At 45.9% G+C, this 15374-nt stretch overlaps 2 protein-coding genes across 3 annotated transcripts in view; one reads left to right on the forward strand and one right to left on the reverse strand.

The window, feature by feature from the left end:
* LOC139576376 (retinol dehydrogenase 14) overlaps positions 1-14350 on the reverse strand; it is a 183784-nt gene extending 169434 nt beyond the window's left edge. The window contains exon 1 of the mRNA XM_071402457.1: positions 14346-14350. The gene's annotated coding sequence lies outside the window, so the exon portion shown is untranslated. The remainder of the gene's footprint in view (positions 1-14345) is intronic.
* LOC139576374 (kremen protein 1-like) overlaps positions 1-15374 on the forward strand; it is a 109298-nt gene that overhangs the window by 47849 nt on the left and 46075 nt on the right. For both annotated transcript variants that reach the window (XM_071402454.1, XM_071402455.1), the window contains exon 3: positions 11022-11113. In XM_071402454.1, coding sequence (XP_071258555.1) covers positions 11022-11113 — 92 coding nt within the window. The remainder of the gene's footprint in view (positions 1-11021; positions 11114-15374) is intronic.

Consider the following 15374-nt stretch of genomic DNA (forward strand, 5'->3'; position numbering starts at 1 on the left):
TGTGTGTGTGTGTGTGTGTGTGTGTGCGGGGGGGGGGGGGGGGGGGGGGGTCTGAGAATGTGAGGGTGTATGTGGGATTTGGACAAGAGAAGCAGGTGGAATGGGGGTGGACTTACGAGGAGCGAGGGGGGAATCGTAAACCGTGCTCCCATCCCATTGTTGGCTTTCCCCCATACTGATTTAGTTGAAAGGGCTCTGTGGCTCCATGGCAGTGTGCATTGAGGGTCTCTAATAGCCCTCACATTTCATCTTTATAGCCGTCAGTAAAACAGCCCAGTGAAAACAGGGAGAGATGGGGTTATATGGGGCAGAGGGAAATGTCATATTAATTACAGAAAAGGAGAGAAAAGCCACATTAAATGTCAAGAGAACTCGTGTCTCTCCGGAGAGAGACAAAGTTAGATTCGACCTCGCACAACGCATTTCAAATACTGACACTGACTGGCACCAGGAATGTAAGAGCATACTGTTACAGCAAAGAGCCCTCAGTTTTCAGGTGAAGACAGACGTCACTTCATTAATAAATTAAATGTAAATTAAACCAAATTAAAGGCGAGTTTTGTACATAGCCTACACACAGCTTTAACCTTTATTACGCCAGGTTGCCCCAAGTTGTCAGAAGACCTCTTGTTGAAGAGAGACATGGCCTGATCTGGTGTTGTGCTGTTGCCACTGGTGTAACGTAGTTTCTCTGGACCCCCCCCTGCAAGGCAGGACGGAGTTTCCCCCCCCAAATTTTTTTTATTGAATGTGACAGCCAGACAGCCACTCACATTACCGATCGCTGTCCATGGTGCTGAAATCGTTGCCTTGACCGCGGCATTTGTTCACCGATATCCCCTTACACTTTCAATCAGTGGAATTGTTTCTTTTTCAAGGCCTGAGGCCTTTTTCAGTCATATTCCTGAATCCCAAGAAACAAATACTTAGCTTTCTAGTAAATATGGAAATTAAAATGGGTTACTGGGGTTACTGTCAAGATGATTTACTAAATGAATAAAAAAATAGACATTGATGATAGGCGCATGGGCCCCCAGAGCTTGTGCCCCCCTCCTTTTACCTTTACCAGGGCCCATAAGGCTTCCGTCAAAAATAGTTCACTAAATAGGGAATACTGTAGGTTGTCATTTGGGACACAGCCCATTAATGTGTTGGTGTAATGTGTGCGATGGTTCAGTGGGAGGTTGACTGGTTTTAACACCTGTTTCCTGGTTATTAGTATGCAGGTTTGCAGACAGTGTGTACGTTATGGGTGTTCAGTGTAGTGTAGTATAGGCCCATAGCTTTCTTCTATAAGGCTGATAATGGCCATGTTGTCATTTACTGTGAGGTGAATGAGATCAAGGAGATGTGGTCAGTCTCCTACATCTTTAGAGAGTATACAGAATAGGCTCGATGCACACGGAGTGGCCTTATCGGAGCTGGAGCGCGGTGCTACAGGCCACAGCACTTGCATTGGCGAGTTAGAGGCTAGCGTTGGCTCATTAACAACTAAGGGTAGCATACCTCGACAATAGATCGAGCCAGACCATTTTATTGCATTATTTTGGGGTTTCCTTACCCATAATACAATTGACCGAAAATGAATAAGGATGTAATTGCCTTCGTCACTTTGTTAGCGAAACGATTCATTTTACTTAGATGAAAATCCTCTGCACCCCCTTCTCATGCTCTTTGGATTAAATCCGTTTTGAATTGCAAATTCTATGCAATGTGGGCTCCCTTCTTTTCTTATGTTAAGCAACTACATTTCCCTGCAGTTCCAGAGTGATGTATATTTAGATATTGGTGATGTAAGAGGCCTGGTATGTGTATACACAACATCTCGGATGTTAAGGACTGTATCTGTGCTAGTTGACCTGTAACAACTGTATCAAAATATATATTTTTTCTTGTCTTTTTTTATTTTATTTTTTTGTCTCTCTCTTTGTTTTGCTGTATTGTTGTCTTTGATGTGTTGTTTTATATTACTACCAAATAACTTACAAGTGCAATTATTTTGTAAATGCTGGTGTTGAAAATCAATAAACAAAGTAAAAAATAAAAAATAAAAAATAATAATAAAATAAAATAAATAAAAAATTATTCCGTTGTGCAAACCCACCGTTTTATCAGCTGTTTGGGTAGCTGGTCTCAGAAGATCCTGCAGGTGAAGAAGCCGCATGTGGAGGTCCTGGACTCGTGTGGTTACACATGGTCTACGGGCATGAGGCTGGTTAGACGTACTGCCAAATTCTCTAAAAAGGAATCGGCTTATGGTAGAGAAATGGAACATTAAATTCTCTGGCAACAGCTCTGTTGGATATTCCTGCAGTTAGCATGCTAATTGCACGCTCCCTCAACACTTGAGACATCTGTGTGACAAAACTGCACATTTTAGAGTGGCCTATTAATGTCTCCAGCACAAGGGGCACCTATGTAATGATCATGCTGTTCAATCAGATTATTGATATGATACACACCAATCAGGTTATTGAATCAGATTATTGATACACATCTGTCAGGTGGATGGATTATCTTGGGAAAGGAGAAATTCTCACTAACAGGGATATAAACACATTTCTGCACAAAATATGAGCAAAATAAGCTTTTTGTGGGTATGTAACATTTGTAGGATCTTTTATTTCAGCTCATGAAACATGGGACCAACAGTTTACATGTTGCAGCATTTATATTTTTGTTCAGTGTATGTTTGTGCATTCGGAAAGTTTTCAGACCCCTAGACTTTTTCCACATTTTGTTATGCTACACCCTTATTCATTTTTTTTTCATCAGTCTACACACAACAGCCTATAATGACAAAGCGAAAACAGGTTTTTAGACATTTTTGCAAAAGTTTTAAAAATTAAAAAACAGATATACCTTACCTTTACATAAGTATTCAGACCATTTGCTATGGAACTCGAAAATGAGCTCAGGTGCATCCTGTTTCCATTGATCATCCTTGAGCTGTTTCTACAACTTGATTGGAGTCCATCTGTGGTCAATTCAATTGATTGAACATGATTTGGAAAGGTATACACCTGTCTGTATAAGGTCCCACAGTTGACAGTGCATGTCAGAGCAAAAACCAAGCCATGAAATCGATGCAATTATCTGTAGAGCTCCGAGACAGGATTGTGTCGAGGGACAGATCTGGGGAAGGATACCAAAACATTTCTGCAGCATTGAATGTCCCCAGTAACACAGTGGCATCCATCATTTCTTAAATGGAAGAAGTTTGGAACCACCAGCTCTTCCTAGAGCTGGCCGCCCGGCAAATCTGAGCAATCGGGGGAGAAGGGCCTTGGTCAGGGAGGTGACCAAGAACCCGATGGTCACACTGACAGAGCTCTAGAGTTCCTCTGTGGAGATGGAAGAACCTTCCAGAAGGACAGCCATCTCTGCAGCACTCCACCAATCAGGCCTTTATGGTAGTGGCCAGACAGAAGCCACTCCTCAGTAAAAGGCACATGACAGACGCTTGGAGTTTGCCAAAAGGCACCTAAAGAACTCTCAGACCATGAGAAACAAGATTCTGTGGTCTGATGAAACAAAGATTAAACTCTTTGGCTTGAATGCCAAGCGTCACATCTGGAGGAAACCTGGCACCATCCCTACAGTGAAGCATGGTGGTGGCAGCATCATGCTGTGGGGATGTTTTTCAGTGACTGGGAGACTAGTCAGGACGGAGGCAAAGATGAGCGGCGCAAAGGACAGAGAGAACCTTGATGAAAACCTGCTCCAGAGCGCTCAGGACATCAGACTGGAGCGAAGGTTCACCTTCCAACAGGACAATGACCCTAAGCACACAGCCAAGACAACACAGGAGTGGCTTCGGGACAAGTCTCTGAATGTCATTGAGTGGCCAGCCAGAGTCCGGACTTGAACCCGATCAAACATCTCTTGAGAGACCTGAAAATAGCTGTGTAGCGACACTTGTAGCGTCATACCCAAGAAGACTTTAGGCTGTAATCGCTGCCAAAGGTTCTGCAACAAAGTACTGAGTAAAGGTGATATTTCCGTTTTTATTTTTTATAATTTAGCAAAAATAAAAAACTGTTTTTGCTTTGTCATTATAGGGTATTGTGTGTAGATTGAGGAGGGGAAAAAACGATTTAATACATTTTAGAATAAGGCTGTAACGTAACAAAATGTGAAAAAAGTCAAGGGGTCTAAATACTTTCCGAATGCACTGTATAGGCTAGCACAGTGTTCAACATACAGTACACGAACAAAAGTATGTGGACATCTGCTCGTCGAACATCTCATTCCAAATTAATATGGAGTCGGTCCCCCCTTTGCTGCTATAACAGCCTCCACTCTTCTGGGAATGCTTTCTACTAGATGTTGGAACATTGCTACGGGGACTTGCTTCCATTCAGCCACAAGCATTAGTGACGTTGAGTGATTAGGCCTGGCTCGCAGTTCGCGTTCCAATTCATCCCAAAGGTGTTCGATGGTGTTGCGGTCAGGGCTCTGTGTCAAGTTCCCAGTCAAGTTCTTACACACCGATCTCGACAAACCATTTTTGGATGGACCTCGCTTTGTGCATGGGGGCATTGTCATGCTGAAACAGGAAAGGGCCTTCCCCAAACTGTTACCACAAAGTTGGAAGCACAGAATCGTCTAGAATGTCATTGTATCCTGTAGATACCCTTTAATTCAACTAGGCACATGTAATTGCAGAGTTTGGTAAACAAATTGCCACTGGATTGATGCAAATTATCATGATATCAATATACCAGGTAGGCATAAGTAACTTTGTAGGTAATTTTTGGGAAAGCCTTTCCATCTACCAGAAGACGGTTATCATTATAAGAAGGGACGTCAAACATTCAGCCTGCTGCACAGACCCTTTGGACGCTCTAATAATAATAATAATAAATAATTGATTATATTTATATAGCGCTTTTCTACCAACTGAGGTATTCAAAGTGCTTTGCATAGTAGGGGGAGACTCACCTTATCCACCACAAATGTGCGGCACCCACCTGGATGATGCACGGCAACCATTTTTGTGACAGGATGTTCACCACACATCAGCTATCAGGTGGAGAGGTGAGGAGTGATATATGCCAATTAGGAATGAGGGAGATGATTAGGTGGCCATGATGCAATGTTGGGTTGGGAATTTAGCCATGACACCGGGGTGAACACCCCTACTCTTACAATAAGTGCCATGGGGATTTTTTATGACCACAGTCAGAGATGACCACAGAGAGCTCTAGTCTAGAGCGCCAGGAGAAATTGTGCTTAGGAGCATTTTTAAACTCTCTCCATTGCTAAAGTAGGAAGAAATAGAAGTAATTGCTGTAAAAATGTTTGAGTGTGCTATGTTTACTATCATCATATATTAAAATATATAATTCTTTTGACATATTTCATTGTTATATTACGCTAATTTCCTATGGTGGACAAAACGTGTTACATTTCACAAGCTTGCAATTTCATTTTGTGGAATTACATCAGATTGGGGATGTGTATAGTCCGTCACAGCCAGGACTCAAATTGAAATGGCACAGACAATTTGTGGCACTCTCTGCATAAAAGTCGCTGGCCACAAACTAATACACGGATTTGACTGTTAAGCTATCACTCAAACGAAAGCCAACCCCTGCCACTGTTTAGAACTCTCTCTCTCTCTCTCTCTCTCTCTCTCTCTCGGTCGGTCGGTCGGTCGGTCGGTCGGTCGGTCGGTCGGTCGGTCGGTCGGTCGGTCGGTCGGTCGGTCGGTCGGTCGGTCGGTCGGTCGGTCGGTCGGTCGGTCGGTCGGTCGGTCGGTCGGTCGGTCGGTCGGTCGGTCGGTCGGTCGGTCGGTCGGTCGGTCGGTCGGTCGGTCGGTCGGTCGGTCGGTCGGTCGGTCGGTCGGTCGGTCGGTCGGTCGGTCGGTCGGTCGGTCGGTCGGTCGGTCGGTCGGTCGGTCGGTCGGTCGGTCGGTCGGTCGGTCGGTCGGTCGGTCGGTCGGTCGGTCGGTCGGTCGGTCGGTCGGTCGGTCGGTCGGTCGGTCGGTCGGTCGGTCGGTCGGTCGGTCGGTCGGTCGGTCGGTCGGTCGGTCGGTCGGTCGGTCGGTCGGTCGGTCGGTCGGTCGGTCGGTCGGTCGGTCGGTCGGTCGGTCGGTCGGTCGGTCGGTCGGTCGGTCGGTCGGTCGGTCGGTCGGTCGGTCGGTCGGTCGGTCGGTCGGTCGGTCGGTCGGTCGGTCGGTCGGTCGGTCGGTCGGTCGGTCGGTCGGTCGGTCGGTCGGTCGGTCGGTCGGTCGGTCGGTCGGTCGGTCGGTCGGTCGGTCGGTCGGTCGGTCGGTCGGTCGGTCGGTCGGTCGGTCGGTCGGTCGGTCGGTCGGTCGGTCGGTCGGTCGGTCGGTCGGTCGGTCGGTCGGTCGGTCGGTCGGTCGGTCGGTCGGTCGGTCGGTCGGTCGGTCGGTCGGTCGGTCGGTCGGTCGGTCGGTCGGTCTGTCTGTCTGTCTGTCTGTCTGTCTGTCTGTCTGTCTGTCTGTCTGTCTGTCTGTCTGTCTGTCTGTCTGTCTGTCTGTCTGTCTGTCTGTCTGTCTGTCTGTCTGTCTGTCTGTCTGTCTGTCTGTCTGTCTGTCTGTCTGTCTGTCTGTCTGTCTGTCTGTCTGTCTGTCTGTCTGTCTGTCTGTCTGTCTGTCTGTCTGTCTGTCTGTCTTTCTCTCTTTCTCTCTTTCTCTCTTTCTCTCTTTCTCTCTTTCTCTCTTTCTCTCTTTCTCTCTTTCTCTCTTTCTCTCTGTCTGTCTCTGTGCTCTCGATCTTTCTCTTTCTCTCTGTCTGTCTCTGTGCTCTCGAGGGAAATTGACAGTCAGCCTCTGATCCTCTCCTGACCTCAAAACCTAAACCTAACAAGCCTCTCACAGTCATTTTCCGAAGGGGTTTTCAGCTATCGTATTTTCTCTGTGGCTTCAGTGAGTGGCCAAATACTGCGCTAATACAATCTAAAATACTTTCAGCATTTGCTTTAGTCTGAGTCCCAGATGTGTGGGGTTTGCAGCTGTGGGGCCCTTCTTCTATTCTGGTTCCATTGCAACAGGCAAGCTCAAACAAGCACAGTATTGGAAATTATTTCAAATAGTGTTTGAACCCAGCTCTGAACCGCAGGCTAGTGGCTTGCTAATAGCATGAGTCCTGGGTGAACAGACCGACCGCCTCACACAGAAAAGCATGTTATTTCCAGCCCAGCTCTGTGCTGCTCAGCACTGCAGGTTTTCTCCTCTCTGATGTTGACGATTCAGAGCTTTTTATGGCTTACGCCGTGCCAGATATTTTTAAGTTTATCATACATTTTATGATTAGGGTTACTTGGAAAATGGTTATTAAAGAAAAGTCTTTTGAACAGCGGCCAGCGGGGAACAGCTGTTTTTCTCTGTTTTCAGATGTAAGCCACACTGCCCAGTTAAAACACTGCCTAGCAGCTAGCTAAAACAGAGGAGTTAAACACAGACACAAACACAGTACACCCCCTCCTGCCAGCCCCCCCACACTACACCACACTACACACACACACACAAAACACACCCACACCCACACACACACCAAATCCATACGCCCCTAGAGCTACTATATCAAAGCCAGAACATCTCCACTTAGGCAGCGGTCTTTCTCTGTACTAACAGGTTAAAATGATGGATTCTCTCTCCCTACCACAGCCCATTCTCCACCTGTCCTCTCCATCCTCCATGTCCCCACTCTCCTCCACACCTCGAGGTTGGGGATAATGCCTCTCCTCTTTCATGTGGGTTTACCCATTCATTCACCCCTCTCCCCACCTCCACCCACTCCCTCCCTCCATCGCAGAGGGCTCAGGGCCAGAGACAGGGACAGAAAACGGATCGTTTGTTGATCAAAGCTATTGGTTGTGTGTGTGTGTGTCTAAGCAAGTGATGTGTGTGTTCAGGATGATGCCCTCCTGAGGCTGTGATTAGGTTAATTAGATTATTGACTATAGGTGATGGATAACCTCATATCAAATAGAGCAGTTTGACAGGTCCAATCTGTGTTTGTGTGTTTGTGTGAGTGCATAGTAGTGTGTGTGTGCGCTTATGTGTGAGTGTTTCTATTTGCGTGCATGTGCGTTTGTACATTTGCGTGTAGTGTGTGTTTGTTCCCTAGAGATTTGAACCTAGCTACCTCTATCTTTACCGTCATGATAGTATCCCCTCCCCCCAGACAAACAGGTGTCAGCGCCAACAGCTCCAGAGACTGGGTGTATTACCATAGAGATAATGGAGAAGATCAGGCTAGAGCACATGTCACACTCATTCCACGGAGGGTCGAGTGTCTGCAGGTTTTCGCTCCTCCCTTGTACTTGATTGATGAATTCAGGTCGCTAATTAGTAAGGAACTCCCCTCACCTGGTTGTCTTTGGCTTAATTGAAAGGAAACACTAAACACCTGCAGACACTAGGCCCTCCATGGAATGAGTTTCACAACCCTGGACTAGAGTGTCCCAATCCGAGTGGAAAACAATCTGTGTTTGTGTGTTTCCTGTGTGTGTGGCAGGCTGCACTTTACACTAAATTTACATGGAAATAATGGAAATGAAAACAATTCCAGCGTTTCATATTTAGGGTATGAGATACGAGAAATAATATATGGCTGCATAGTCAGATAGAGTGCTAAATGGCACCTTATTACCTACATAGTGAACTACTTTTGAACCGGGTCAAAAGTAGTGCACTATATAGGGAATAGGTTGCCATTTGGTAGACGAGTCCACGGTTAGGAGGAAGAGAGGGATTATTTTCTCCTAACGGAGGGAGAGAAAAAAAAGATCCAAATGTCCACAGTACATAACTCGACTTCATCCCCATCCCTAGGTTAAAGCTTCCCCTTACGAACAAAAACATTTCACTGTTCCTAAAACGACATCTTGCTCAAAAATACTTTTTCTGCCCTCTGAAAGGAGAGGAAGAGACCCTGGAAAGTGTTTTTGATAGGAGAAGAAAAGGAATGGAAAGGCCCTTCAGAATTCCCCCCACAATAGGGCTGAAATGCGATAGCTGAGGCCCCGGGCTTTTTTTTACAATGAAGAACGTCAAAAGAGAATAGAAAAGAAGAGAATAGAAAAGAAGAGAATAGAATAGAAAATAAGAGAATAGAAAAGAAGAGAATAGAAAAGAAGAGAATAGTAAAAAAGAGAATAGTAAAAAAGAGAATAGTAAAAAAGAGAATAGTAAAAAAGAGAATAGTAAAAAAGAGAATAGAAAATAAGAGAATAGAAAATAAGAGAATAGAAAAGAAGAGAATAGAAAAGAAGAGAATAGAAAAGAAGAGAATAGAAGAGAAGAGAATAGAAAAGAAGAGAATAGAAAAGAAAAGAAGAGAATAGAAGAGAAGAGAACAGGTCCCGGGCAATTACAGTCAGAGCTGAGAAAAGGACAACAGTAATGCTCCTAAAGAAGCTCCTTCCTCAATTGACCAAGGATGTTTTTTGTTGTTGTTGCCCTGTGCACCTTATTGAAAAAAAGGCTCCATACTAGGCTTTGGTGGTATACCGTACAGTATATACTGTATACCTGGGTATCTGGAAATAGCCACGGGATGGTTTTTCATTACCGTCAATATCGTTGAAACAATTTCGTTGACTTTCATTTTATACATTTGAATATTTGTAGCTACTTAAGTTAAATACCTGCAGTCAACTTGTGCAATACGCTAGGAGATAAAGAAGATTGCGTTCTTCATTTCACCTGTCACATATTTTTTTATTATACAACTTACTTGTTTGTTTACAAGCACACAACAATGAGAGACCGGAGTCTTGTGAGTCACTCACTGTTGTGCAGCATTCGCAAGGTATCTTATATCTATTAAGTAACATTTCTAAAAATGTGCTAAATGCCGTGCGTTTGCGCATTTGGTTTGCTAATTTAGTAGCGAATTAGCTATCTAGCTAAGTGGTTAGCTTCTTCCAAAATCTAGCTTCGCTTGGTAACAGCAGAGAATCCCCTCCTGGATCATGAGCCTTGCCGTCTAATATTTGTTTTGTGCGTGCAACAAACTGTAAGTAGCATTTCGGAGTCACTTATATAACTTTATAAGCTGGGATGTCTGTCCTGTACAGACACTGCATAACATGCTGGCAATGTGCTCGTTAGCATTTAGTTAGCATTCTCTATGGGATTTGAGATGTACTTGTTAGCTTTGCTAACCTTCGGATTACAGAGGATCAATGGGGTTTGAAAATAGCGCCCCTTGTGTTCAGTGCCGGTATTACCGAATATCCCGGTGCAAGGTCGGTACAAAGTTATTACAATCTGGATACCACCCAAGCCTATTCCACACACTGGGATATGTGCTCCAAAGGGTGTCTATGTAGCTGTTTATTATGTAATTAACCGTTTATAACCTTCTTATAAACCCTTTTCAAACTCTTCATTAAACCCCTTATAAAGGGTAAGTGAAGTAGTAAAATTAATTGAACAAAGCACACAGAGAGTATAGACAGTTCACAGAAACTAACAGTTGCTCAAAGGCCCTGTCTGGATGTGTGTATGTTCTCCCTCCCTTCCCGTCAGTGAAACCAAAACAGCCAAAGTGCCACGGGGGCCAAAAGGGGCCAGGCTGTCAGGTTTGAAGGGTTAAAAGTGCAGAGTGGCGGTTCAAATGACCGTGGCTCCTTTAGACAAAAGACCCTGCTCCATTCTCGCCCCAGGACAGTTCTCTGTCTCAACCAGAACAAAGACCCCACGTTCCTTTAGGCCACTGTCTGCCTGTCTGAGAGCCCACTGTCTAGGCCGGGGTCTGCTGGACATGCATGGTCAGGCCACTGAGGACCAGAACACAAGCTAACATAACAAACAGAGCAAAGCGACTAGCTAGCGCCTAGTGGGGGTGTTGCAGTAGGGAGATGATAATTTGCACCACAGACAGACACAATCTCAAAATCGACTCTCCTGCACGGCAGGCAGCCCTCTGATATTTTATTCAATATTCAGTTTCCAGTTTTTGGTCGATAACCTCTTTTTATTTCTGTTTTCTCCCCCTTATTTCCCCTCCTTCTCCCTCTTCTCTCTTCATCCCTCCTTCCAGGAACCCTGATGGCGACGTCCAGCCGTGGTGTTACATCGCTGACCATGAAGAAGGAATCTACTGGAGATACTGTGACATCTCCACCTGTCAGAGTAAGTGGCTGTGTGTGTGTGTGTGTCTTTTTCTGTGTGTGTGCATGCTTGTGTGGTGTGTGTGTGTGTGTGTCTGTGTGCATTCGTGCCTGAACGCATGTGTGTGTCTGTGTATCAGAGTCATGGAGTCAACGCCCTGTGTTCCCGTATTACACCCTGGCTGACCTGAAGTCCGGAGGCCCTGTACCATTTGCATGATCGTCTGTTCATCTCCCGGTCTCTCGTTCGGACAGATAGATACAGTAGTTATGAAAATGTTTATAGGTCGTCAGCAGGTTTTCACTGAGCTATTATCATCCTGAAGAATGTCCCTAATTGCCTCTCATCACCAGCTCTGCTATGTCTGTGCCTGTCTGTTCGATATGAACTGTCAGTCAGTCAGTCAGTCACGCTGTGTGTGTTCCACTACTTACCGTATGTGGGTGTGTTACTGTGTGTGCATGTGATTTGTCTGTGTATACATACATGTTTGCGAGTATTTGTGTGCATGTTAACACATCTGTATGTCTATGCATATGTGTGTGTCTCCATTTGTATCCCAGTGTTAGTGTGTGTGTGTGTGTGTGTGTGTGTGTGTGTGTGTGTGTGTATGTGTGTTTACATTAATATCAGCGTGCCGACTATCTCTATTAGCTGTCAGTCAGCTCAGCAGAGCAGTGTGTGTGTGTGTGTGTTGTTGCCTCTATGCATGTTCTCTACTGGCTTGGCACAGACCTGGTAGAGCTGTCTGTCTGTCTCTCTCTGTCTGTAATCCCATCAGCCCAGCCTGGAACAGTCTCATCATCACATACTTTACACCCTCCTCCCTTCCTTTATCACTGGCTGGGAGAATGAACCGCTGTGGTATTACCTGATTGATGGGAGGGACAGGGAGAGAGAGGGAGAGACTGGGCCTAATTCATCAACCAGTCAACTCAATCACAGACTGGATATGACCTGAACACACAGTCAGTGCTACTAGACTAGACTGTGACGTGTGTCAGTGCTCTGGGCTGAAAACACTCCCATTCTTTATGTTTACAAACATAAGCGAATAAAAAACAATATAATAATAAAAACTCAACGACAAAAAAATCCCCCTAAGGAGAAACAAAGCTAAAAAGGTGTGTTTTAAGATACCAGTCGCAACGTCAACAGTGAAGATGCTTGCCTTCTAGGCAGAGTTCCTCTGTCCAGTGTCTGTGTTATTTTTCCCATGTTAATCTTTTATTTTTATTGGCCAGTCTGAGATATGGATTTTTCTTTGCAACTCTGCCTAGAAGGCCAGCATCCCGGAGTCGCCTCTTCACTGTTGACGTTGAGACTGGTGTTTTGCGGGTACTATTTAATGAAGCTGCCAGTTGAGGACTTGTGAGGCGTCTGTTTCTCAAACTAGACACTCTAATGTACTTGTCCTCTTGCTCAGTTGTGTACCGGGGCCTCCCACTCCTCTTTCTATTCTGGTTAGAGACAGTTTGCGCTGTTCTGTGAAGGGAGTAGTATACAGCGTTGTACGAGATCTTCAGTTTCTTGGCAATTTCTCGCATGGAATAGCCTTCATTTCTCAGAACAAGAATAGACTGACGAGTTTCAGAAGAAAGTTCTTTGTTTCTGGCCATTTTGAGCCTGTAAACGAACCCACAAGTGCTGATGCTCCAGATATTCAACTAGTCTAAAGAAGGCCAGTTTTATTGCTTCTTTAATCAGAACAACAGTTTTCAGCTATGCTAACATAATTGAAAAAGGGTTTTCTAATGATCAATTAGCCTTTTAAAATTATAAACTTGGATTAGCTAACACAACGTGCCATTGGAACACAGGAGTGATGGTTGCTGATAATGGGCCTCTGTACGCCTATGTAGATATTCCATTTAAAAAATCTGCCATTTCCAGCTACAATAGTCATTTACAACATTAACAATGTCTACACTGTATTTCTGATCAATTTGGTGTTATTTTAATGGACAAAAAATGTGCTTGTCTTTCAAAAACAAGGACATTTCTAAGTGACCCCAAACCTTTGAACGGTAGTGTATGTCCACAGTTTCGGCCCCCCTCAGGTTCTCTGGGAGGCTATTCCAGTGGCTGGGGGCATATTAACTAAAGGTTGCCTCTCCATGGCTCTTGGTCCTAGGCTTTGAGATAGTTAAAAAGCCAGTGCCAGAGGACCTCAAAGACCTACTGGATACATAACTTAACATATAACCAATGTCATTTGGCACTGCCAGTGTAAACAAATGTCACATAATACATCTTGACAGGCCTGTCCTGTTTGACCTCATATGAAGGTCCACGCTCTTTACAGTAGGTGAGGAGGTAGGTGTCGAGGTGAGGAGGGGGATTATTTAAGATACTCTTTGAAGAGGTAGAGTTTCAGGTGCTTTCGGAAGATGGGCAGGGCCTCTGCTGTCTTATCTTCAGGGGGAAGCTGGTTCCACCATTGGGGTGCCAGGACAGAGATGAGCTTGGACTGGGCTGAACGAGAGCTGCCCTCCCGTAGGGGTGGGAGAGCCAAGAGAGCAGAGGTGGTGGAATGGAGTGCTCGGGTTGGAGCATAGCCTGAAGGTAGGGAGGGGAAGTTCCTCTTGCTGTTCCGTAGGCAAGCACCATCTTGTAGTGGATGCGAGCTTCAGCTGGAAACCAATGGAGTGTGTGGAGTAGCGGATTGACATGGGAGAACTTCGGAAGATTGAAAACCAGGCGGGCTGCAGCGTTATGGATCAGCTGTAGGGGTATGATGGCACAAGCGGGGAGCCCAGCCAACAGCGAGTTGCAGTAGTCCAGACAGGAGATGACAAGGGCCTGGAGTAGGACCTGTGTCGCTTCCTGTGTGAGGTAGGGTTGTACTCTACGGATGTTCTAGAGCATGCTGCAGGAGCGAGTCACTGCTTTGATGTTTGCAGAGAACGACAGGGTTTTGTCCAGAGTCACGCCAAGGTTCTTTGCACTCTGGGAGGGCGACACTGTGGAGTTGTCAACCGTGATGGAGCGGGCAGGCCTTTTCCGGTAGGAAGAGCAGCTCAGCCTTGTCGGGTTGAGCTTGATGTTGTGGGCTGACGTCTAAGCTGAGATATCTGCCAGGTACGCAGAGATGTGTGTCGCCACCTGGGTGTCAGAAAGGGGAAGGAGAAAAGTAGTTGTGTGTCATCTGCATAGCAATGATAGGAGAGACCATGTGAGGATATGACAGAGCCGAGTGACTTAGTGTATAGAGAGAAGAGGAGAGGGCCTAGAACCGAGCCCTGGGGGACACCAGTAATGATAGTACGTGGTGCAGACACATATCCTCTCCACGTCACCTGGTAGGAGCGGGCTGCCAGGTAGGATGAAATCCAAGAGTGTGCAGAGCCTGAGACGCCCAACCCTGAGAGGGAGGAGAGGAGGATCTGATGGTTCACAGTTTCAAAGGCAGCGGATAGATCTAGGATAATGAGAACAGAGGAGAGAGAGTCAGCTTTGGCAGTGTGGAGAGCCTCTGTGAAACATAGAACAGCAGTCTCAGTTGAGAGACCCGTCTTGAAGCCTGACTGGTTAGGGTCAAGAAGATTGTTTTGAGAGAGATAACGCTCAGTTGTTTTGGAAAGAAAAGAAAGGGATGCAGGTCTATAGTTTTACGTCAGATAAGTCAAGTGGTGGTTTCTTGGGAAGGGGAGCGTCTCGGGCCATTTTGAAGTCAGAGGGGACGCAGCCAGTGTTCAGGGATGAGTTGATGAGGGAAGTGAGGAATGGGAGAAGGTCTCCAGTGATGGTCTGGAGAAGGGAGGGGATGGGGTTGAGCGGGCAGGTTGTCGGACGGCCAGACCTCACTAGTCTCAGGATTTCAGGTCAAGGTGTAGGGTAGATCTGTGTGAGTGGGACTAGTGGACTCAATAGGCTAAGTGAATGAGTAGCGGATGTCGTCAACCTTCTTTTCAAAGTGGTTGAGAAAGTCATCCGCAGAGAGGGAGGAGGGAGGGGTGGGGGATATTTAGAGTGATATTCAGAGTGATAGAAAGTGGCTTTAGCAGCAGATACAAAGGAAGAAAATGTAGAGAGGAGGGAGTGAAAGGATGTTAGGTCCTCCGGAAGTTTATTGTTCCTCCATTTCTGCTCAGCTGCCGGCAACAGGGTTCACAATGAGTCACTCAGCCACGGAGCAAGAGGGGAGGGCCGAGCGGAAAAGGGGACAGTGCGAGTCATAGGATGCGGAAAGGGAGAAGAGTAGGGTCGAAGAGGCAGAGACAGGATTTAGCAGAAGGGAGAGATGATAGGATAGAAGAGGAGAGATTAGTAGGCGAGAGAG

The sequence above is a fragment of the Salvelinus alpinus genome, chromosome 5 (assembly GCF_045679555.1).
Source record: "Salvelinus alpinus chromosome 5, SLU_Salpinus.1, whole genome shotgun sequence".
Taxonomy (NCBI): Eukaryota; Metazoa; Chordata; class Actinopteri; order Salmoniformes; family Salmonidae; genus Salvelinus; species Salvelinus alpinus.